The 23,189-nt window shown below is 45.4% G+C and overlaps 1 protein-coding gene across 1 annotated transcript in view; it reads left to right on the forward strand.

Annotated features, from left to right (window-relative positions):
• Positions 1 to 23,189, forward strand: part of CACNA2D4 (calcium voltage-gated channel auxiliary subunit alpha2delta 4) — a 135,960-nt gene that overhangs the window by 41,925 nt on the left and 70,846 nt on the right. The window contains exons 16-26 of the mRNA XM_026070344.1: positions 852 to 926; positions 2,349 to 2,435; positions 6,001 to 6,072; positions 10,219 to 10,280; positions 10,919 to 10,986; positions 11,126 to 11,171; positions 12,683 to 12,780; positions 14,882 to 14,975; positions 16,309 to 16,404; positions 18,407 to 18,534; positions 21,148 to 21,228. Of these exons, the coding sequence (XP_025926129.1) occupies positions 852 to 926; positions 2,349 to 2,435; positions 6,001 to 6,072; positions 10,219 to 10,280; positions 10,919 to 10,986; positions 11,126 to 11,171; positions 12,683 to 12,780; positions 14,882 to 14,975; positions 16,309 to 16,404; positions 18,407 to 18,534; positions 21,148 to 21,228 (907 nt within the window). The remainder of the gene's footprint in view (positions 1 to 851; positions 927 to 2,348; positions 2,436 to 6,000; positions 6,073 to 10,218; positions 10,281 to 10,918; positions 10,987 to 11,125; positions 11,172 to 12,682; positions 12,781 to 14,881; positions 14,976 to 16,308; positions 16,405 to 18,406; positions 18,535 to 21,147; positions 21,229 to 23,189) is intronic.

Consider the following 23,189-nt stretch of genomic DNA (forward strand, 5'->3'; position numbering starts at 1 on the left):
GACTTACCTCCCTGCTTCCCTACTGTTATTCCTCCAGGATAGGTTGTCTCTATAAACATATAAAGTTGCTACATCTTTTTCAAGATAGAAACTTCAGCGATTCTTATTTTCCTTGAGACGCTTCTTGTTTTGGCAAGCACAGGCTATCAGTGGGTTTTTAGCAATTGAGGGTTTAACTGGAATTTGTATTGTGTATGGGCTTGATCTGAGTGATTTCTCTCTCAGAAATCTCTTGCAGATCAGGTCAGCTAGTGTCTGCTCTTGTCAGGTTATGCTATTCCTTAAAAAGCATTTTAAGGCTGTAGGCTTGCACAATTGACCTAGGCTAGATCTGGCCTTGCCAACACCGACACATAATGCAGAGCTCGTCTGAAGGCCAGGTTTCCAGAGATGTCTGTGAAATTCATACTCCTTGTCCATTCAATATTGTACATATATAGTGATCAGCATACACACTTGTCACAGCTGTTATTGTATGGTTTATGATATTTCCCCTTATTGCCTATTCTATGCACAGAACTGCTGTGACTGTGGAGAGCTAATTCTACCTCTTTGTGGTGATTTTCAGCTAAGACAATCACAGATTCTAAGTGTGCATCTTTTTTGAATGTGTACACTAATCAACTACCTGCCCATGCATTTGTGCATACAAACATAGTCAGTCTTCTCAGACAGAGCAGCCAAAGACACAAAGACAAATGGTTTGGGATGGAGCCTACCTCCTGCTGGTGAATATCTTTTAAAGGGAAATACTTCTGAACGTTGATGGGGCCAGGGTATCTGCAGCATTCTTTACATAGCAGTGTTTCTAGAAAAAGCAGAGCTAATTATTCTGATGCCTCTTTCTCCAGCTGGGTGTCCATGGATACGCCTTTCTGAACACTAACAACGGCTACATCCTTTCACACCCAGACCTGCGTCCTTTGGTATGTATAGCTGTGAATTTGAGGACCTTTGCTCACTTGAAAACACTGACTCTCAGGGATGCTACTGATTTCTCACATTTTTTTGAGCTGTGAGGGCTACCAGGTTCTGACACATAGACACTACGAACATGACGGCCAGAGAAATCAGTTCCACACACATTGATGCATACATGCCTGCACATGCGTATGAAGTGTAAGGTAGCCTACCTGCCTGTTCTCTGTAAGACAGCATGTGAGTGCTGTACTTGTGTGCACTTACTGAACTGTGGGTACACATGTATTTGCATGCATGCAAGGTTTCATTGCTGTGTATCAAACTGCAGAAACAATTCCCCTCACTCAGGCACATCTGCTACAGGAAGATTCAGCATGAGTAGCGCCCCAGTAATAGTTGCCCAGCAGCTGTAGGGTTAGACATTTGAGGAATTTGAGGCCAGTAGGATCCAGTACCACAAATCTTAGTAACCTCATAAGTCAGAGACAATGAAGGGACTAGTAGGCTGCAGAGACCTTCTGGGACTTGAGGGGCAGGGTGGACACAAGGACAACCTGTCTCCTTTGCGGTGCCACCTGGATCTCCAGACTGCATATCTCCCTGCAACACATGAAGGGTTTCATTCCACAGATACTCAGATGTATGATGCATTTTACATTTCATACATGTGCCTGTGTGCACAAATCCACATGTGCACAGATGTAAGAGTTAGTGTGGTTACTGGCAAGAGAAAGTGCCACAACAGGGCTTCACACCAGCTGTCTTCATAAAGGCAGCTTTGTACAGGGAGACAACAGGCACAGGTAGTTACTCCACTGTGTGAAGAGAAGGGAGACATGGTGTTTCCAGGATGAGGGCTAGGCAAGGCCAGTGCTTTATCCTCCACCTGGGATTGGCCTCTCCTAGTCTAYTGCACACCATTTGCTTCACCAGGAAGATTACAGGGAAATAACTTGCTTCCATCAGTTAGCTTCAGGTGAAAAGCATACCATTTTTTCAGTGAAGCTAAAGCCTAATTCCCATCAGAAAAGATCTCCTGGTGTTATTATTGTGTTAATGGGATTAGACTCTTAGCTGTGGGCAACATCTGATTTGCTGGAGAGCAGTGTATTGTGCTGAGCTATTTTGTAGAATATTCTCACAAAACAGGCTGTAGCCTTTACCTGCAAGTTTACCTATGTTCCTGCTTGTCCCTTACTCTTGAAATGGCTTTTCCCACTTGAACTCCCCTAGCCCCAGATTGCCCATGTACAGCAATAGATAGCATGGGATTGAGATGGCACCTGTACCCAAATGTTGCCTTGCCAGTCACAGACTAAATGAGGCATCCCTGTTTTATGAATTAAATATCAATTTTTAAAGGGTTAGTTTGGGAAGTTACCTGACCACTTACTTGGGTTTTTTATCCTTTTTTTAATAAACCCCAGTATAAAGAAGGAAAGAAATTGAAACCTAAACCAAACTACAACAGTGTAGATCTTTCAGAAGTGGAATGGGAAGATGAGGATGAAATAGTGAGTATCAGAAACTGATTTTAGCCTTCTTGTATCTCCTTCTTGCTATTACTTTGTGTGTACATATGGTGGGAGGAGGAGGGAAGAGGCATGCTTACAGCAGGCAACAGATGCTCTTGGTTTCTTCTGTGAGTGACTGGTCCTGCCTAGGAGAGGCTGGTGGTCTACAAGAGGACAAGACTGTTGCTCCCCTTCAAAATACTTGTCTTCCTCTCAATGTGAGGTTTCCCTCCAATGAAGCAGGGAGGGAAGGCGCTGGCAGGAGGATGGAAGCATTTGGGGGGTGCTCCAGGGAGCCAGTCTGTGTGCACATGGCCCAAATGCTAGTGGTAGCTGCTGCACCTCTGTACACACCTTTGCTTAATAAAAAGCCAAGGTAGTTTAGGAATAGGGAGGCCTCCTGTGACGTTACTCGTAGATGTAGCATACGAGATATAGTTGGAACCACTCAACTAACAAGATTCACAGTGAGGAAGAAAGTGCAATTCACAAAGAAACTAAAGCTCACAGTCTTTATTAATAATAAACAAAGAGCATAAGGGACTTTTAGACACTTGGGAAAAACAAATTTCCAGACATCCCTTTATTGCATAAGTTGGGAAGCAGCGAAAACAATAGCTGACCAGAGTGAAAAAACATTGGAAAATGCCCTTTTTTATTCTCCTTTGAGCAAAATTACTAAAAAGTGAACAAGTGTGCACCTGAACACCTGATAAAAAGTGTTTCAGAACTAGGAACCCAAATATAATTGTAAGGCAGCAAGGTTCTGCTGTAGCTGGTTTTCTTTTACTCAAAAGAAGAATTAGGAGAGAATAAATACTTAAGTTGCTAAGATAAGAACTGCATTTGGAGTAAGACAGAATTATCTGTGGGACACATGCCTGTGGATTACAGAGGAGACTGTTGAGATAAACAGATCTGATGCTATAGATATCCACCCAAACAGGGAGGACAAATGAACTGCCCAGCAAGAGGATCTAAGTAACTGCTGTTGCTAGCACAAGTACAAAGTGCCATGCCGAAGGAACTCAGGAACTGGAATGGCGGCAGACTGAGAAAGGAAACACAACAGGACTGTGTGTGAAATGAGGAAGCAAGACAAAATTAAGTAGTTTTACACATGGCAGAACCAACAAGATACAGGTTGCCTCTGGCTTTGTGTGGATTTGCTGATGTCTTCTAGGAACTGTTCCCACTGTAGTTCTCTCTCGCTCACCAGAGCCACTTTTAGGGCCACTCTTCTCTACCCAGTTCACTATTTCACAGAAGCTTCCAGGAATTTAGAGCCCTCCACCTTGTTGTCATAGTTATTTGGCCAGCAAGTTCCTGTCTGACCAAAAAATTTTGATAGTTGAACACAAATATGATGTAAAGTGTAAGGTTTCTATGCTTAGGCAATCAGAGCAAAACTATGCAGAGTGACAAAAATTCAAAACAGGTATGTAAAACAAAACCACTTTATGTTCCTGTACTGCTTTTTCAGAAGACAGAAAGGTTGCAGTCACTGAGGGCACAGAGACAATCAGTGACGCGAACGGTATCTGCAGTGTGACTTCAGCAAGTCTAGAGACTCTCAAGATACACCCACTGCAGCAGAAAGCTGCCAACATTTCAACGCTCAGATTTGCAGCTATGCTATTAGATCAATGACAGATCTCAGCAACACTGATAAACAGCAAAATCAGACCGGAAAAATATGCCCAAGTGCTAATGATGTGTAATATAGCCAGCTGCTAAAAGAAATCCAGGGGAGGAAAAATGGCACTGTCTGGAAAATTCAAACTGGTGCACAATAGTACCACCCACAACTGGGCAACGAGGAAGTCTGGGCTTCCTTAAAGCACCAAACGGATACTCTCCATGTGAATGGAAAAGGGAAGGGTCAGGGGATCTGGCCCAGCAGTCTAGGAGCTCTCACCCAAGCAGACTTCCTCCAGCTTTGACAGAGCCACTGAAAAAGAAATTATCCTGCCAGAATCCTTCCGATGTTGAAACTGAGTGGCTAAACATCTAGATACTATTAAAAGCCCTCAGGTAAACTGCATGTCTGTGTTGGTTTGAAAGCACACAAGAGGACACTGGAAAGGAGTTGGTGCTCATTACCAGTGATTGGGGCAGCATAGCCTTATCACTCGTGAGCAGGAGTGCTTGCTGTCTGGGGTGTCTGGAATGGTGCTTCAGCATGGACCAGATGACTCCTCCATCCAAACTCTCCTTCACATTTTTGCAAGTGGATGCCAACCGTCACTATAACTGTCCTATGTAAAAAGGATCAAGTAGTATGAGGACTCCCAGACAGCAGGGCTATAGCTGATTTACTTCTCAGTGCAGGAGAAGCTATTGAGGAAGAAGAAGCCAGCCTGGATCTTAGCACCAACCTACAACCACTCTTGCATGGGTGCTGGGCACAGGATAGTAGCCTGCCTGCAGACTAGCTGGAGCTGAGGAGATCTGAATTTGCTGTCTCGGACAGCTGTTGATCTGCTCCTCCACTGCCATACGGGGCAACGAAAGATGCCTGAGATTTGAGGAGAAGGTATGGATGGAACAACAATATCTGAACAGCCCAGAACCTGGAGAAAATGTAGCAGGCTCAGTCATACCAGAACAGCGTATGGCCATGGCTCTGACAGGAGGTCAGACTCTGCTAGCTAAAAAGGAATAGTACAAGTCAGTGTTTTGATTTCTAAGGGCCCATAAACACACAAGCTTTATATTCTAGGACTGTAAATAACCCGCTTCAAACAGCCGTAATATTTTGAACTGTGGACGTGTAAAGCAAATACAGTTGAGACTGACCAGCACTTGAATGGAAGCCTGTCTCTGGAAGTAAGGAAGTAATCTGTGTGAATGAATTAGTTACTTCCCACCTTTTTTTTCTATCCAGGCTGAAGCAATAAGCTGAAATGCTCTGGAAGGTTGGACCTAAAGTCAAAGACTTTGTGCTTATGGAAAATTTCCTGGCTCTTTCTTGCAAGAACTTGAGAGTCACTGTGAAAATTACCTTTTGCCTTTGGAAACAGGATTGAATAAACTGGTCTTCTCACTGCCTACCCTGCTATCATATAGTCTTGCTGTGCTGTGTTACACAGCTGCTTTGCTGCCCCCCAGAAGTGTTGCTGAATACAGCTTATAATTTATAAATCAGTTTAAAAAATGTCAAAGAGCTTTGGAATTGGTCTGGGGGAGCAAGTGCATTTTCTCAGGTGTCTCTTCTTTCACAGTCTCAAAGTACTGTGCTAATGACTTGCTGGCTGCCAAATGGTGAAGTCTGAAACTTGGACTGACAATTTCATAGCTTCCAAGTCCTTTCCTTTAGCTAAAAAGACATATCAACAAGCTTTCAACATAAGCCATTATTTTCCTATGTCACTTATTACACTGATTGAACAAGGATCCTGACCACTAAGAACACATTTTCAGTTTAAAAGAAGTGAGAAAGGGCTGGGTGGGGGGTAATCCAGTCACTCTTCTCTGTCAGTCTCTTTATGTTAATGACAAGTGACTCTATTAACTTCCATCCTGCTCTACCTGCAGACACTAACACTCTTATTCACCTCTGCAGCTGAGAACTGCCATGATCAGTGGGGAAACAGGCTACCTCTCTATGGATGTGAAGGTCCCTGTGGATAAAGGGGTAAGAAATTATCCTTCTGTTCAGGTCACAAGCAGGAGAGGATGGGAAATGGATGCTGAAGAACTGTGAAGGATGTGGTTTCTAATGCTCAGCATTTCTGAATGTGAGGATTTTATTGTTTTACCACGTATATAACACATATGCTAAAGACATAAAATAGAGCATCGTTAGAAGTATTCTTCATACCTACTAACATTCTCCTCGTACAAAGGTGTTGGAAGTGCTTCACAGCTCCCTACTTTATCCAGGCAAAGCCAAAAAGCACGTTGTTCATTGTAGGGCTGTGAAATGAATCAGAGAGCTTTAAGAGTTTAGAGATGGGGAAGGTGTGTTGAGCTGACCTAGACAGAAAGAGTTTTGGAGGCTCTTTTGCAACTCCCTTTCCCTCCCCCAAAACACTCATGAAAATCTTTCCCTCACTCTGTTAGAATATGATTTCCTTTAACCAGGTCCATGATTAAATTTCTATGCAAGTATTTACAGATATTTTATGAAAAATCCCATGGAAATGGAGACTTTTGAATGTTCCCTACCAGCTCTAATGTAAGGTTATACAGTTTCTCTTGGAATACGTGCAAAATTGTTGTGTACGTTAGGTTCACTGGTACTTTTTCATTCAGGTTTAACTCTCCCAAAGATTTTGGCTTTCATCATTTCCTCTTAGGAAGTATTCCAGAGTCCTGCAAGTTACACTGCTCCAGAAGTCTTCCATCTTTTAGGAAAATTTTCCATCTTTTAGGAAAGAGCATTTTCTTCAGCAATCAGGTTAGCTGAACTGCTCCCACACTAAGCCACAGTCAGCACTAGTTCCAATAAACCAATTGCTCACAGTCGATGCCATTTCTTAATGTAGAGATCTCTCTGTCTCTTTGGAATGGTTGCTAGATCTTGTAACTATATTATCTGTCTCTATTCTTGGTGTTCACAACTATCAGGTACCTGTCAATAGATTTGCCCTCCCTCTTCTGGCCATTGACAACATATGCATTTGAAATATTTGCACATTTTTCAGTCCAAGCAGTTCAGCAATTATTTTTGTTCCCTTTGTCTGTTGTATGACTTCTGGTACACAAATACCAGAGCTTCACTGAATTATTTGAGTACTGCTTCCCAGTTGTTCTACAGAGAGCTTCTATTCTCTGCAACAGGACATTTCTGAACAGGGAGCCTCAAATCTCCTTTCTGCTGTCCCTTCATATTTTTCCTCTCTTTCTTAGTTGCCCCAGAGCTGCTGCCTTGGCTTTTATGTTTCTTAACTATTTTTTCCACTTGACTTTTTTTTAACTGAATCCCATGCCTTCTTTTTATCCCATTTTTCTAACTTTTAGGGCTGTTGAGACTTTTTCTCGGTATGCAGAGAAATGCTGTTTTATTTTGTCTTATAGATCATTGTATATAATGGCTCCTAAGATAGATTCCGTCTGTTCCTCTCATTAGATCATCTTCTTGATACACTGTTGTTTACTGTTTCTTTCTGTTTACAGTACAGCAGTTGGTTCTCACTCCACATCTTATTTAAGCCCACATTAATTGATTCTTTAAAATAAAATTTCATGAGAGCTGTTTCAAGTGCTTTATATAAACCCACATATATTGCACKTCCTTTATTCCCTTTACGCATTAGCTTTGTTACTCTGTCAGAAAAGCAATCAGGGTTTTCCAGCAAGATCTATTCTTTGGAAGTCTAGATTGCTTATTTCTCTGGCTTAACCTCTTTCCTCATTCTGTCTTTGTGCACCCACAATAACATTTCTTCTGAGTCATCTGAAGACATCCTTTTAGTTCAATGTTTTAGGGACATCTTTCTGCTCCCCTACCTAAGGGAAAAATGTAACAAGAAGTATCCTCAGCAAGAGATATTGCCTGTTTTATTCTGCAACTCTGTGAGCCTTATGAAGCACAATAGGAGACTGAAGATGAGCAGGTGACAGTTTTACTTTTATCTGAATACACATGGAGCAGGGATCAGAAATGAAACTTCACTATTCCCTCTAGTACTCTGCTAGCTGATGAAGCAGAGCAGCAGTTGCAACAAAGGAAGTGCTGACAGAGCCTTAAAACAATGGGAATGAGAGAGCCAGACAGCGGAGCAAAGGGTTGAGTGAAGGGGATAGAAAATATTCTGTCAGCTATGTAAAAGTGATTCCGCAGGTTGATCAAAGGAAGGCATTGGGAACAGAGTGGGATGGAGAGAGAAAAATAAGGACCACAGAGAAGGGGCAGTCCTTAGAGAGATCTGGCGGCAAAAAATGCCTTTGCTTTTGGCTAGCAGACAAAAGGGTTGAGACTGTAAAGGTAGGAGTGAAAGCAAAAGAGCAAGGACGTGTAGGAGCTGTGGCAAACCACTGCTAATGGCATTAGAGCGGAGTGACTGCCCAGTACAGTCACAATATCAGAGCTTGAAATATACACGTTCCCAGACCATTGGTGCTGTTAAGTAGCCATCCCATTGCTGTGCCAAGGTGCCCGTATTCTTGTCATCTCCCTTGCTCTGTGCTACGCAGCAAAGTCCTGCCTGATCATCCTCAGTACCACGTGGCTCCAGGGTGTCTCTGCCTCTCGCCCTTCCCAGGGGATGAGTGGTGCTACCTGCACAGTGTCTCAGGGAGAGCTGAGTGGCCATTCCCACCCCCTGCCCAAACAGAGGTCTACCCTCCTTCCCACAAGACACCAGAGTGGTTGCACGTGCAGAAGAAGGGCAGCAGGAGGGGACCGAAGGACAAACAGACAAGCTCTGCTGGAAGAAAGAGTCTCGGACTCCAGGAGGAGTGGCACCCCCAGGCCATCTGCTGCTGTGTCCTTCACCCCAGGCAGAGGCCTTCACCCCCAGGTCTCCTCCTTCTCTGTGAGATCAGACTGGCAAGACTGTGGTGACCCCCCACAGTCATCAAAATGCCACTGTGTCATATTGCTTATCATGACACTTCTGGAACGCCTCTGCTTGGCAAAAGGCTGGGACCATGTTGCTCAACAGTACATGAATGCCACGCAGAGAGGGAGAGAGGTGAAAAATGGTTGAGCTGTCTGCCACCTCCTCACCTTACTCCTTAACTTTAGCCCCCATCTGCATCCACATTAGCCCATCTGCCTTGTGCACAAACTCAGGGCACACTGCAGAGCTGGTGCTTTGCGCATCGCTCCACCTCTACTGCTGCACAGCCTGAGCTCTGAGCAGGTTAGAGCAGGAGTGACTTTCCCTGGGGAGCAGTGAGTTTTCTGTATTCCCTCACTGTCTCCCACACACATCGTCTCACCTCATTTTGGAGTAGGGCTGGGATTTTAAATGTATTAGGGTTCATATACTGGCATAAGTGTTGGATAAAGATTTTCCAAAAACTTTTCTCCTTTGGAAAAGAGTTCCACTGAAATCAACACTTTCCTACAGGAAAAGGCCAGTCTGGCAAACAGCTGAAGTTCTAAATCAGCTTTCAAAAATCTGAAATGTCTTGAGTTAAAATGTCAGTTTGAAACAAATATTTTCATGTGAATCAAAATGGCTTGGATTTGAATCAGCACTTGTGTTTTATTTTAAAAATGTAAATTGTTTCTTTTACTGATTTTTTTTTTCAGAAAATCTCTTTTGTCCCAATTTGGCAAGAAAACAAATGTCAGGAATCTCAGCATTTCCCACAAAAGTGAGGAGAGTTGGCCCCAGCTGCCCACCTCCCTGGCAAGCTGTGTGGCCATTCTGCCTCTGCTGACTCTCCTCCAACCCCACCTCCCCTCCTGCTTACCTGCCTCACAGAGACCCCAGTCCTGCTGGTGATGATGATGATGTGCAAAGCCATCAAGGTTGCTCTGTACAGCAAAAGAGCAGCAGGGCCCCAGCATGTTGGCTCAGACGGTGCAAGGCAGAGGGCAGCTTCTCCTCCCCTTCCTGCAGCCTGCCTTGGAGCCCCAAAGCAAAGAAAGGTTTAACTGAAGGCCTATATGGAAATAAAGATTCCTGAAAGTCACAAGTTGCTGAATATGCTGCATACTGCACATTCATCTCTGCCTCTGGCCAGTCCTCCTGCAGTGTGAAGTGTTGGTGCTGATCAACTGCTTTGGCCTAACCTTGAGGACATACATCCCAGGTCGCCATCATCACTACAGTCTTGGTCTGTCTGATGGTCTCTCACATTCTTACTCATGCTCTTATTCCAGAAACGAGTTCTCTTCCTCACCAACGATTATTTCTTCACGGACATCAGTGGCACACCTTTCAGGTGAGCAAGGATTCGCATGTCACCAATACAAAGTATCAGGAGTCTTTTCTTCATAAAACTGGCTATGACTCATGAGTAGAGCAGTGTGAATGACTGATTTCTTTGTTCCTATAATCATTAAAAAAAATGATCTGGAGTCAACTCAAAATTACTATTAAGATTTATCTGAAGTTCAAAGTCCAAAAGCTACATTTTAGATAAAGCAGAATGAAAGATTTTCAATATCTGGTTCTATTAAATATGTTATATGTTCTGATGTATGGTTCAAAGCAAAACATTGTTATAAACTGATAATTATAAAATATCACATGAGAAATCAAGTTAGTTTTTATTTTGTGTTTTTTCTCCAGCTGAAATGGTTTGAAATTGGCAAGGTTTTAGAAATGCTATTGTTGACCTGAATGTGCAACTCTGGCCAAAAAATTGTGGTCAAAAAATGCCTCATAGCTCTACAGACAGGTTCCTTACTTTCTTGCGCTGAAATTAGATCTCACTTAATCCTCTTTTGTTGATGTTCTTTAACAGCTGTAGAGGGAGTTAATGGCTTTTAGGGTTGTAATTGCAGGGAATGCAGTGTCATGTTCAGGGATTACACCTTTCCTTGTTGACAAGCCCTCTGTTTTCCCTCCTGCCTGCAGCCTGGGTGTTGTGCTGTCCAGAGGACATGGGGAATACATCCTGCTGGGCAACACTTCAGTGGAAGAAGGTAGGTTAATTTGGAACAGCCATATTGGTCCAATGGACAAGGAAATTAATCTGAATTTCACTGCTTCACTTCTACCCTCCCAGCCTATATCTGTCAGTCTGCTACCTAACCGAATACTCAATATATTATCTGGTTTCAGGTTTGCATGACCTGCTCCAGCCGGACTTGTTTTTAGCCAATGAATGGTAAGTGGAGGAAATCCTGTCAATGATGCAGGACTTTGTCCTGAGATTGTTGGCAAAGTTCCCACCAGTTTTGCTTGAGTTCACCAGTGGCCCTGAGAAAAAGCAGTATTATTCAGGGACCGCACCTGGAAGAACTGACGGTCTTGGGGCAACGCAGCAGCACCTCAAGAATTCAGTTCCATCTCTTCCTCTGGGAGATCACTCCAAGGCCTGACACATCACCCTGCTAGGAAACATCTCCCAAGATCTGTCCTCAGTCTTCTGTGCTCAAACTCATCTTTTTCCTCCTCTCGTTGCTCAGAATTGTGCTACAAAACCTAGACTAAGTCAAATCTGACAGGGGATTTTGTTGCAAGGTTAGCTAGAGATTGAAATGCTTTTTAAAATCCTTGCTTATTTTTGGTTGGCATTCCTGTGAACTGAGCTTAGACCTAATTTCAAGTGAACATGGAGCTGATTTATTACCCCTGTTTCAATATCTTGCATAATTTACGGGTTTGCTTGGTTTGGATATGAAACAGGGTAAAGCATGGCACTTTCCATTTTTTGCTGAGAGGTTTGGGATTTTCATGAACGCAAAATTCAGCTACACTAAGGCACATGAACACAGCTTGAATCAAAGCCAAAACAACTATATTCAAGAAGCCCTGCAGCCCTTCAGACCTCTCATTACACTGTCAAGTTTCATAGGCAGCACACTTAAGACACATGCAGGGACTTCTTCTTCTACTCCTAACTTGAGGTGTCAGCTTACCACGCTTTACATATTCATTTCTCTTAGACTTCTCTCATAAACGATTCCTTTCAGTCCCTTAATGAGTTGTAATTCTCTCTTATAAGCCCTTCCTTTCCCTTGTCCTGTCACTGAGGCAGTCAAAACTGAAAGCAGAATTAGAAGTCTGGTTTCTTTTATAAAACAGAGTCCTCTATTTATAATACACTGTCCCACCCCTCCCCCAATCTGTGTCCTGATGCTCCTGGAGCTGTGTCCTATTTCTCTGGGACAGCTTTTCTTGCCACTGTATTAAACTGCAAGCTCCTTCCATGTCTCATGTTCTGTTTCTCAGTCTCTTGGCTTTTCTGGTCCTGATCCAGTGTTACAAACACTGCATGTGGTCCCCTGCTTTCCAGATTGATCCATCACATTGTTATTGTTTTACACACATGGGTACACATCTTATACAGCATGTATATAACTCTGCTGAAAGGATTTGGGACTGCTAAGCAGGTTGCATTGTTAGCTTATGCTGGAGGATATAAGAGCAGCCATATTAAGTTAGCACAGCAGTCACACTAACTGATGTTTGATTTTATCAGTAGGGCCTGAGTTATGGTGACACTGTTAGGTTTTAAGAAGCTGTGGTGTGTAGCAACAGCAAAATCTTTGCAGCCCAAGCTTCCTTGCTGAATCTTTGTTTGCAGTTTTTTTGAGTTTTGGGTTTTTTTTGAGGAGCATTTGCTTTACTGTGATTTCTTTTCATCCTTGTGGGCTTGTTTCCCCTCCCCACCAGGATTTACTGCATCACAGACATTGATCCAGATCACCGGAAGCTCAGCCAGCTGGAGGCTGTGATCCGTTTCCTCACCGGAGAGGAACCTGACCTGGAATGTGAGTCCTGGGTATCAAAAAGGCCCTGCTGGGGTTTTCCTGTTCCCATCATGGTGCAGAAGGGACTGTGAGAAACTGAGTGGCATCAGACTGAGCTCCTGCAGCATCTGCTCACACAGGCAGAACTGAACTCAAGCCCAGCTTAATTCACAAGTGGAAATGAGCTGAAGACACACTTCCTTGTCTCTGTCAGAGGATTATTTTCCATTTCAAAACTGTTACATAACTTGGCCTTATTGAAGGTCTCCGCATAGGAAATAGTGAAGGGTGAAAGGCTTGAATGGTGTGGGGAGGCTGCACACCATGTTTAAGGTAGACTGACCAGCAGCAGTGGAGGGGGCGATGGCTGGAGAGCCAGGAAAGCTGCTGTGACTATTCTGCTCTCTAGGGCTCCAGGCAGCATCCTACCAGTGCTGCACTGTGCCTTCTAGACAGATGGGTTCTTCCAGAACAAGGACTATTAATTTTGTTTTTCAAACACAATTGGTAATTGATTTGGGGAGGAAAAAAGAAAACCTGCTACCGAATGATTATCCTTCCTAGTTCCCCTGCTGCTCATCCTTCACACCAAGCCCCATTCTCTAGGTAAGCGTAGCCACACAAGCAGCTTATACAGCACCACTACAAAGTGGGATCTCTGCTGTGGGGGGCAGAGGCAGGCAGCTGTGCATGGGGACTCCCTATAGCAATCTAGCTTCAAGATGTCCTTCAGCCCACCCCACTCTCCACAGCTTCAGCCTTCTTATTTATGCCAAATGCGGAATCAAGTGTTCGCATATCATGCTCCACCTGAGGGGCAGAAACCTCTGGCAGGGAGGTGGGAATCTCTTAAAACTGGAAACAAATGTAATCCAATAATTGTTTGTCTCTTACACAGTGTGAACAGACCCCTCCTGGCTRTGTTTGGAGCAGATTGAAAGGAGGGGATGTATGAGTCAAAAAAGCCAGGGAGGCAGAAGAAAAATTTAGGAGAGCTGACTGTGAGATGCATGGAGATTTGGAAGTGTTATGGAGGAAAAAGAAATAGAATTTGGACATGGCCTAGATATGTGGGGGCCAGAGAAGGAAAGATCTGCCTGTGACCTCTGGTTTTGAGATCTGAATGACAGCAAGGATGGGGGAATGGATCTTGCCAGCTGTGACAGGGAAAGTATAAGAAAGTTGGGAGCAGTTGGAAAAGATCAGGAGAGCCCTGCAGGCTCAGCCCAGAAAGTAGAGGCTCAAACATCAAAACAGAGAGGATGGCTCTGTCTAGAAAAGCACTGAAGGCGGCATATCTGGAATATGACAGCCATCACATGCTCACAACATGAGACAAATGCAAGCAGGGCAATATAAAAGTGAAACAGATCAAATCAAAGTTTAGTTTAGATACTTTTCTACAATGGGATTTTAGAGCGTGCCATTTAAAGCATGATACCTCAGACTTTTCTAAACACCTCTCAGTCCCAATTCAGACTGGACTAGACTGGTAGCCTAGACCGGCCAGAGCATCTGAGGGAAACCAGGACAGGACAGCATCCTGTAAGACTTGCAGGAAGGATGGAGAGTTAATGCCAAGAGAAGCCAAGGAACACAAGGACAGGGTAGAGGCCATCAAGAAGTCACTAAGGGTTTTGATGGAAGCTGCTTGAGTGGAATGGGGTGGCTGGTGTCCTCACTACAGAGCACCCAGAAGCAAGGCCAAGGGGAAGGATTTGAGGCAATGGCTGTGGACAGCCTGTTCAGTCAAGGAGAAGGCCAGAGAGAAGGTGTGGTGAATAACTTCATTGGAAAGCCTCTCATCTACCCACTCTTTAAAACCCAAACTTTTTCGCCAAGTTTAGAGGGGGACCAGCATGATGATCCGCCTTGTTAGAGCAGCTCCCAGAGCTCCTTCTCTGCGTCAGCACCGTTTGCCTTAGCTGTAACACCTGCTCCTGTGCTCTCACCAGGCAGGACTGTGGGTCTTGTCCTCAGCACTGCAAGGGGCTGCCTCTTTCTGTGCTGTGTTGCTCCACTGACCAGAGCCAGACAGATGGTCTGCAACAAGGGACTCTCTAAGACACCTAGGGGGAGAGCATGTCTTTCTCTCCTGATTCTTGTTCTCCTTTCTCCTTAGGTGATGAGGAGTTGGTCCAGGAAGTGCTGTTTGATGCAGTGGTTACTGCACCCATGGAGGCCTACTGGACAACACTAGCCCTCAATATGTCCATGTAAGTGTGTGAGAAATAAATGTGTAAAACGGCATTGAAGCTGCATTTCCAGATGTGCTTACCCAGTGCCTGAAACAGTCACAGATGCTTACACCGTGTATAGGAAACTTTAGAAATAGCTCAGAAGGCACCGGTATCTTTCAGGAGTGAACTCCAGCAGGTTGAGCCTTCTCAGGGGCCTTCTCAGTTCTTAGGCCTTCTCAGCACTCTGTTTGGTGAGGTTTTTTTGGTAATGAAACATTCTCTTTAAGGTCACCCATGTTTGAACGGAGAATAGTAATGATCCAGAAGTGTCACTGCAAGGGGTGTTCAGCACCAGTTCATTGCAGCACCTAACTCAGTTGCACTGTGTTTTCCTCTATAGTTGATACAGTTTGGTATCTCAGGCCAACTAAGACCATTTCAGTTTGATGTTTAAAGTTCGTATGAGTATTTCTCTATGCACAGATTGTCCCTCTGAATGGCAGCAAAGTTGTTCGGCTTGACTTCCCATGTGACTATAGCAAAAAACATCCCAGTGGGAAAGGAATTTGCTCCTTTATCATCAGTGGAACAAAGGGAGTTTGATCTTGTGTCTGTTGGTGATGCCTTCAGGTTGAGACTCCGGAATGGACAGGACACTCTGGCTTTAGAGGGCAACGTTCTACTTCATTATTCCCAATGTGGCACCTATTGCTTTTAACATCTAACATCATGTCACACAGATCTGCTTTCAGCAGACAACATACTACTTACACAGATGCATGGCCACAGGACTCTTGTCCCTGTTTGTGTTACTGTTTGCCAGTATCCCTACTGCTGACACAGCTTGAGCCAGCGGCAACCCTGCTAGGAAATTTTAGTCAGCACACCCTTAGGTGGCCACAGCAATACACACATCTCACTTTAAAGCTGCACCATATACACCACACTGAAGCAGACTCTCCACCATGTAGCTCTCCCATCTGTGCCCTTGATGACTCCAGCTGCAGTAGTCTGAGTCAAAGTGCTGCTTCCGAGTAGGTCTGCTACCTGGCCTACTTCATACAGACCTGAGACATCCGTTCTCTCTCTGCAATCCCTCTCCCTTGCTTATGTCCTACTTATGAAAGAATCAAATGAACAAACTTCAAAACTGTGAATGTAGGCGCAAGTCTAAGCCTGCCAATTGTTAGCCAATGACCTGTTGCTGTTAGCACGTAGAAACCTGCTGTAAATGGGGTTACCTTACAAGTGAATTTGGGGGCTACTTCTCCAGGTGTGCTTCTAGTTTGAAAGGCCCTTACCTTGGGACAGGGAGATAGCTCATGTTCTCAGAACTGTGTGCATCTGCTTGTATGTTTGTGTCCCACAGGGAGACTGAGGCAGACATTGAGATGGCATTTCTGGGCACTCGGGCTGGACTCATGAGGAATGCCTTATATGTGGGCTCTGAGAAACTTTCCAACAGGCAAGTCCCTAAACTGCATTACAGGGTTTCTCTCAGTTTCTGCGAAGGAACAACAGGAAATCACCACCAGTCTCTGAACTGTATTTTGGGATGCAGAAATGAAAGGAAACAAGCAAGACCTTGGTGGAGTGGGTGCTGTTTTATGGAGTCAGGGGAGGGGTCCTTTGTCTTGCTCTGGTCCTTTTGAATATTTCTTAAAATACTGTCCCAAAGTGCATTCATTTCATTGTAAAATGAAAAATTTTGATCATTCGCTGACCTTAGTCAGCTAATTGAGAAAATGTCCCCAGTTGCTAGATCCCCAGGACCATTTTTGCAGTGAAAAAGGCTCTGCACTCCGGTGTCCAGGAGACATTCCAGTCTGGTTAGGTTTGATCTTTCTGTCTCAGTTCCCTCCCAGGTTTATTCTGTTCTGGCTCTTATGTTGCCCATGTCACAGTATTATCCCAATGCCTTCCAGTGATGCATTAAGTGATGTGACTGACATCTGTCATATATGATTCATTCTCTTGTCCTCTCCCTCAAGGCAAAAATGTGTGTTCAGTGAACGGGTTTGATATGGAAAGGGTACAGTTTTCATTTATGTTGAGTTTTTAATGCAGGCTGGAGCATGCTGCTGTAAGAAAGGACAGGTCACAGAGCCATCAGCAGCAGCTGGAGCAAAACAGGATGGCACCAGAGGTGGTCCTTAGCTTTTTTGCAAGTGTTTCACTGTCTCTGAGTCCCCCAAACATGAGCTTTGTCTTCAGCTCCATTGTGCTTGAGGTGCTGTACGTGTCAGCCATGCTCCTCATGTTTTTGAGGCCGCCTTGGATAAGCCAGAGCCAGGCCTTGAGGACAAGAAAGAAAATGGTGTGTGCTATAGGAGGCTGATATGATGATTCCCTAGCCCACACTGCTCATTGGGAGCATTGCTCAGGGCTTTATACAGCTGCAGTCACTACATTTCTGTGACAGATCCCAACGTGTCACACGCGAGGAGCTCCTGTTTCCTCAGCTCCTTCAGCCAGTGAGTCCCTAGGACTCCAACATTTAGCCACCACAGCATCGCCTACCCTGCTTTTCTCGTTAATCTTTGGCACAGTCCAGTCTCCTTTCCTCCCCTCTCCCCCATCCCTCTGTAGCAGGCTGAGGCGCAGGAGGCGGCAGACACCCCGCGGCCACGGGCGACCACCTCCCTCCCGCGGCAGCCCCCGCCGCTCCCCGCAGCCCCGGGGCAGCTCCCGCCCCGCGGCCAACGGCCGCCCGCGGCCGGTTGGGGGGGGTTGTCGGGGGGGGGAGGCGGTGGCGCCGCCGAGGGCCTCGGCCGGGGCAACAGCGGCACCTGGCGGGCGGCCGCGAGCGGCGCGGTGGCCCCCGGCGCTGCGAGGAGCGGGGCGGGCGGGGGGCGGCGCTGCCGGGCGCCCGCGGAAAATGGCGGGCGCGGGGCAGGTGACGCGGGGCGATCGGCGGGGAGGAGAGCCTCGTGTCTCGTCCTGACCCGCCCGGTGGCCTCCGAAACGGCAGCCACGCTTTTTGTGGAAGCGTTAGGCATCTCTGCGGGTGCGGGGAGCGGGGTGTGTGTGTGGGGGGGGTTTGTCTTGCCTCTGTGCATCCCCCACCGGAATTGATTCCTCACCCCTTTGGTGGGTGTGAAGCACCAAGCCACAGAGCAGGTGCATCCGTCCCACCCCGTTGGGCGCTGCGTTTCGGTCATGGAGGGGCCAGTGTGCAGCAGCCGTCTACCAAGTTGTCCGAGAGGCCTCAGGATAAGGGGTGCTCTGTGCAAGCAAATTTAATATTAAACTTTGCGCTTGTGCCTCTGATCCAAATGTGCCCCAGAGGTGGCCTGTCTCCCCTCTGACTGCAGAGGAAGCTGCAGGTGACGAGATGCCACCAGTGGCTCTGAGAAGGGCCCAGCTGGTGGATCCAGCCCCAAGCACTTCCCACTGTGTAATCCCAAGGAGGACTGCTGCTCCTCTGCACCAGGTGCAAAAGACTACTCTCATTTTTCCTCTGGCAGGAAATTCCTGACGCAGAAGGACAAGGAAAGTATCTTCACCATGGACCACTTCCCACTGTGGTATCGTCGGGCAGCTGAACATCCCCCTGGGAGCTTCATCTACAGCATCACTTCAGAAGATGATTCAGGTAACTTCAGCCTGAACATGAAGCAGGGAAGTGGCGAAAAGAAAGCTTGTCACACGCTGCGCCCCATGTCACGTTCATCCCGGTCCCTTTATTGCCACCTCTTGCACAGTGGGAAGTGCTGCGATCTGGCCGCTGGCAGTTTGTTAGTACAAGTATAGAGGCACGAGGCTCATGGCACGATATGGGAACTGGAGATGAGGGAAAGACACAGCTACAAGCCATGGGGAAGGTGTTCACAACTATGTAACACGAGGGTGCAGAGGAGGTGAAGGACACAGGGAGGTAAAGGGCCTGGTAAACTGAGAGATTTAGAGAGGCGGTGGAGGGAACACGAGGGGCTGCAGGACATGTGAACCATAAGAAGGGGAAGTTAAAGGTATTGCAGAAGGAATTAGAGAGGCAGGTGTAGCCAGACCTGAGAGGCACATGTGTGGCAGGCCCATTAGCCGCGATGATTAGAGTAATGGTCAGCCAGGACTGATGAGGGATCAGTGAGCACTCAGTCAGGAAGACGTGAGTTTAGAGGGAGTCATTTCTTCCATCACCACTTTCTGTAACTAGAATATGGTACCTCTTACCCAGCAAAGGAGCTCAAACATGACAGACGAGCAAGGAGCAGCTTTTCAGTGTCTGTTGCTTAGGGTGTTGGTTCCTGTGAGCTCTCAGAGCCAGCTAGGACTTCCTCAAAGGCTGGAAGAGAACAGAAGAGCCTAGAAGGATAAGATCAAAAAAACACTGGTATGAGATTCCTACACAGGAGGCAGAAATCCCCTCTGTGCTCTTCTCTGGCCCTCAGCACTCCATCTCTGTCACAGAGCTCAGCACTTTAGCTGTTAGAGCTTTTTGTGGCACAGTGGTGGGAGGCTGGTGGGTGGGAAAGCAAGTAGCGAAGAGGAGAAAACGAGACTGGGAGGCAAGAGATAAACCAGGATGTAAAGGGAGAGGAGTGGAAACAGAAAATATGTGAAACCTTTCACCAAAATTTCTCTTTGCCCAGCACCTTTACATCTTACTTAAAAGGGGAGTGTAGAGAGAGGGGGGAGGCATGGCAGGAGGGACCTTTTGCTGCCCTGCATGCCACCGCATTTGCTGTTTGGAATGGAGTATTGCTTAGAAAACCTGGTGGTAGCACCCTGTGGTGCTTCCCACAGACCCCCAATACCCAGGCACCAGTAGTCACTGTTGACTAACTATTGGAGTTGTGGCTTGATTTGGTTTTCTTCGAAGTCATAGGTAGTTTTGCATGGATAAAGACTGAATAAAAGCAGCTACCACTGTCTTTTGTATTACAGTGCTATTACTTGGACTCTTCAGTCAAGTTCAGGACCCCATTATGCTGGAAAGCCTAAAAGCACATTGTAAGAGGTAGTGCCTGGACCTGAAAACCTTGTACTCTAAACTGTAGGGAAGATAATTGCTCCCTTTAGAGTTGGATAGTCAGGCTTAGAGAGACTGTGATCCATGAGATCACACAAGATTTCTGTGAAGAGCCTGGAAATAATACTCAGTTCTTCTGAGCCACAGCGCTTCATTGTCAGAGCAGAATCCGGGCCCTTCACTTGACATCCCATGGAACAGGGTGCCCCACCTTCTGGCCAGAAGAGGCCACTCAGTACCTTATGGGAGTTCTTGAGAATCAACTGCCAAAGGCCACTTTTCCTGTTTTCCACATGACTCAGTATATGTCCTCCTGACTGGAGGTTGCATGAGAGGGGAGAGCCAGAAGACCCCTTGGGGAGGAGTCCGGTAGCAAATGGCTGGAGGCTATCAGAATAATTTATCCAGGCGCCTCCTTGCCAATGTCCAAAATCCCTGAGAGAAGGTAGCAGGGAATGCCCTGTGGGTCAAATAGAACTGTTCTTGCAGCCCAGATCTGTCATGTGTTGGATGTTTCTTTTCTAGGGATAGTATGTGCATATTGCTTATTGAATCTCACTCTAGGGACAACAAGAAATTTGGAATTCACCATAAATGCAGGATAAGGCTCAAAGCATGCGAACATCAGTTGGCTGAGTATTTAAGGGTTTTGCTAGCTTATCTGACACCCTTGAGGAAGTTAATCTGGCTTTAGTCCAAAAAAATGAGTGAGAGACTCCAGGCTAAACTATGGTAGCCACAGAATCATGCTCAGGACACACGGAGTATGAACAAGAATGATGAAGGCAGAAATGAAAAGCAGTGACAAACTCTGGAGCTCTTGGGAAGGAAAGAATCCCCAATCCATCTGTCTGAGCAAGAGTCTACTGTACAGAATGCGAGGAAGGAGTCAGTTGCAGGTTAAATCAGTCATGCTGACCTTCAAACTGTCCCCTGGCAGTTTCAAAAGTGGTGCCCCAGCTGAAGTTAATCTAATCACTAAAAAAATTACAGAAATGGCATCTGTCGCATGGGCAACTGCATTCTCTAGAAGGGAACAAACTATCTCCTTATTAGCCCCTTGGGGAGCTTTTGTTGTTTGAAAGATGCAGTCCTCCAAACTCTAGGATTTTTCAGGGTTTAGGCCTCTGTAAACACTGACCTGGATGAGAAATTGTGTGAGCAAGCTGCTCCCGCTGCATTTTACTGATCTCTGGTGGTAAGGTAACTGAGTCTCCTATGTGTGTGTTTTGACAGAGGGAGGTGACCCACCAGAAGTGGTGACAGTGAGCACAGCTGTAGCTGTGTCTGTGGATGGAAAGATGGGTATTGCTGCAGGTAGGACGTTCTGATTCTCTTTTTATCTTGAATGAAATGGTAGCATCTTATATTGAGAGCGAGAGCTGAGAGCTGTTAGCTTGTCACTCAAGGGGAGTGATGGTAGTGATGTTGAAAACCAGGCTAAATAGAGAACATTAGAACAGGTGCTGAATGGCTAATATGCTTTTGGAAGAAAAACTGGCTGTTTGAATGGAAGCTTCCCATCTTCAAGCCAGTAACTTTGTGGATTGAGACTGACTTTGACCCTGGAGCATGACTAGGTTGAGAATTCTGTGCAGCTTTTGAACTGTTTGTGGAAGACACTTGTTTTCAGAAGAACAGGGTGCTCCTGCATCTCCAGCTCTATGTCAACTGAAAACTAACTTTTACTGGTGGAATGAGCTTGCTTCTGGATTTCCAACTCATATATACAGATTTCCATAATTCTTTTTGTATCTGAGCTTTGAGCCCCTTTTGACAGACCCTCACTAGACTCTGTGTGCACTTTTGGAATATTTGTAGAACATGTTATTTCCCACAGAGCCCCAAAGCACTGTTGAAACATTACCATTTTCTGTAGCAATTGCTTCAGCTGTTATGAAAATACAACAAACTCACTGTGTAGGAGTATGGGTATGGGAGAAAATGTAGTTCAATATGAGTGGAAATTTTTTTATAGCTGGAAGCATTCGCTAAAGGAAGGGGTTGCCAAAACAGGTAGTCGAGTAATTATCACCAGAAATACGCAGAGATGCAGAGCTACCCATGAAAGAATGTTTAGTGTTAACTATGTCCTGTATGATGGAAAGAATGACCGTCTAGAACAGGTACCAAGCAATGACTTTAAATTTCCAGTTATGTGTGAATCTGCCATTTAATTTTTAACAGTGAAATCAGCTACAGACTCTCCTGTATTGAGTAGCATTACAATAGATGTCTGGTACTCTACAGAAAGATTGTGCCCTGTTTACCTCAGCTTGAGGTAATGTCAGTTGTGATAGAGATATCCAGTTGAGAGAAGGCTGTATTGCAAATACCTTTAGATCAGAGAATCATCCATTGCTTTTACTTAGGCTGGGTAGGATGCAAAGAATATCACAACTTTAAACAGTGTAAATGCTCTTCAATCTACTGAAGTCAGTAAAAACTATGGCAACTTAACTTTATCTGATGAACTGTTCCTTAGTTTCCAGGCTTTCAATAAGTTCCAGTAGAGAGTGGTACTCTCTAAGTATCACTTGGGGATTGAGAGAGTACTTCTATCTTAAGAGAGTGATGACATGAAATAACAGTTTTCATTACTAGACCACCATTTCAAATCCAACCAAGGTCAGAAAATTATTGTCAAGTGAAGTCTGTTCAGAGACCCCTATGAAATAAGGAGATGGTTTCAATACAGTTTACATTAAGTAGGTACTTGAAGCGTAGACACTGCTACCAAAACTGATACTAGCTGACACTACTATGAGTACACCAGCAGAGAATGAAATCGTACTGAGACTGTACTAAGTCTCTCTATGCAGCACTGGAGCATTTTTTGGGGGGCATGAATTTGGGAGGGGAGAAATAATTAAAAATATAGATTGTGTTTTATGATTCCTTTCCTTCCCAGTGAGCTTGAGCAAAGCCACACAAAAACAGTTCATCTGGCACTCAGCATAAATACAAGGGAGGAAACTTCTTCTGGGTGGAAGAGAGAGAGCAAGGACAAGTGGCAAGAGGATCTGCCCCTGAGACCATTCCTCTTCAGTCAGCAGCTCTTTTGCAACCCCTGTGGAGATTTCCACCCCCTCGGTTGTGCTGAATGCCGAATCAACTGTCTGTGTGGAGATGCTGTGAAGGGATAGAAACCTCTGGTGAGGGAAGAGGAGGGTGGAGAAAGCAGCAAAGGACAGGAAAAGAAACCCTGTTAAAACAATATTAAGGTAAATTTTCTGATAGCTGTGGAAATGATAAGGAACAAACCAGTTTCCTCACTG

The sequence above is a fragment of the Apteryx rowi genome, unplaced genomic scaffold, assembly GCF_003343035.1.
Source record: "Apteryx rowi isolate R43461 unplaced genomic scaffold, aptRow1 scaffold_31, whole genome shotgun sequence".
Classification (NCBI taxonomy): Eukaryota; Metazoa; Chordata; class Aves; order Apterygiformes; family Apterygidae; genus Apteryx; species Apteryx rowi.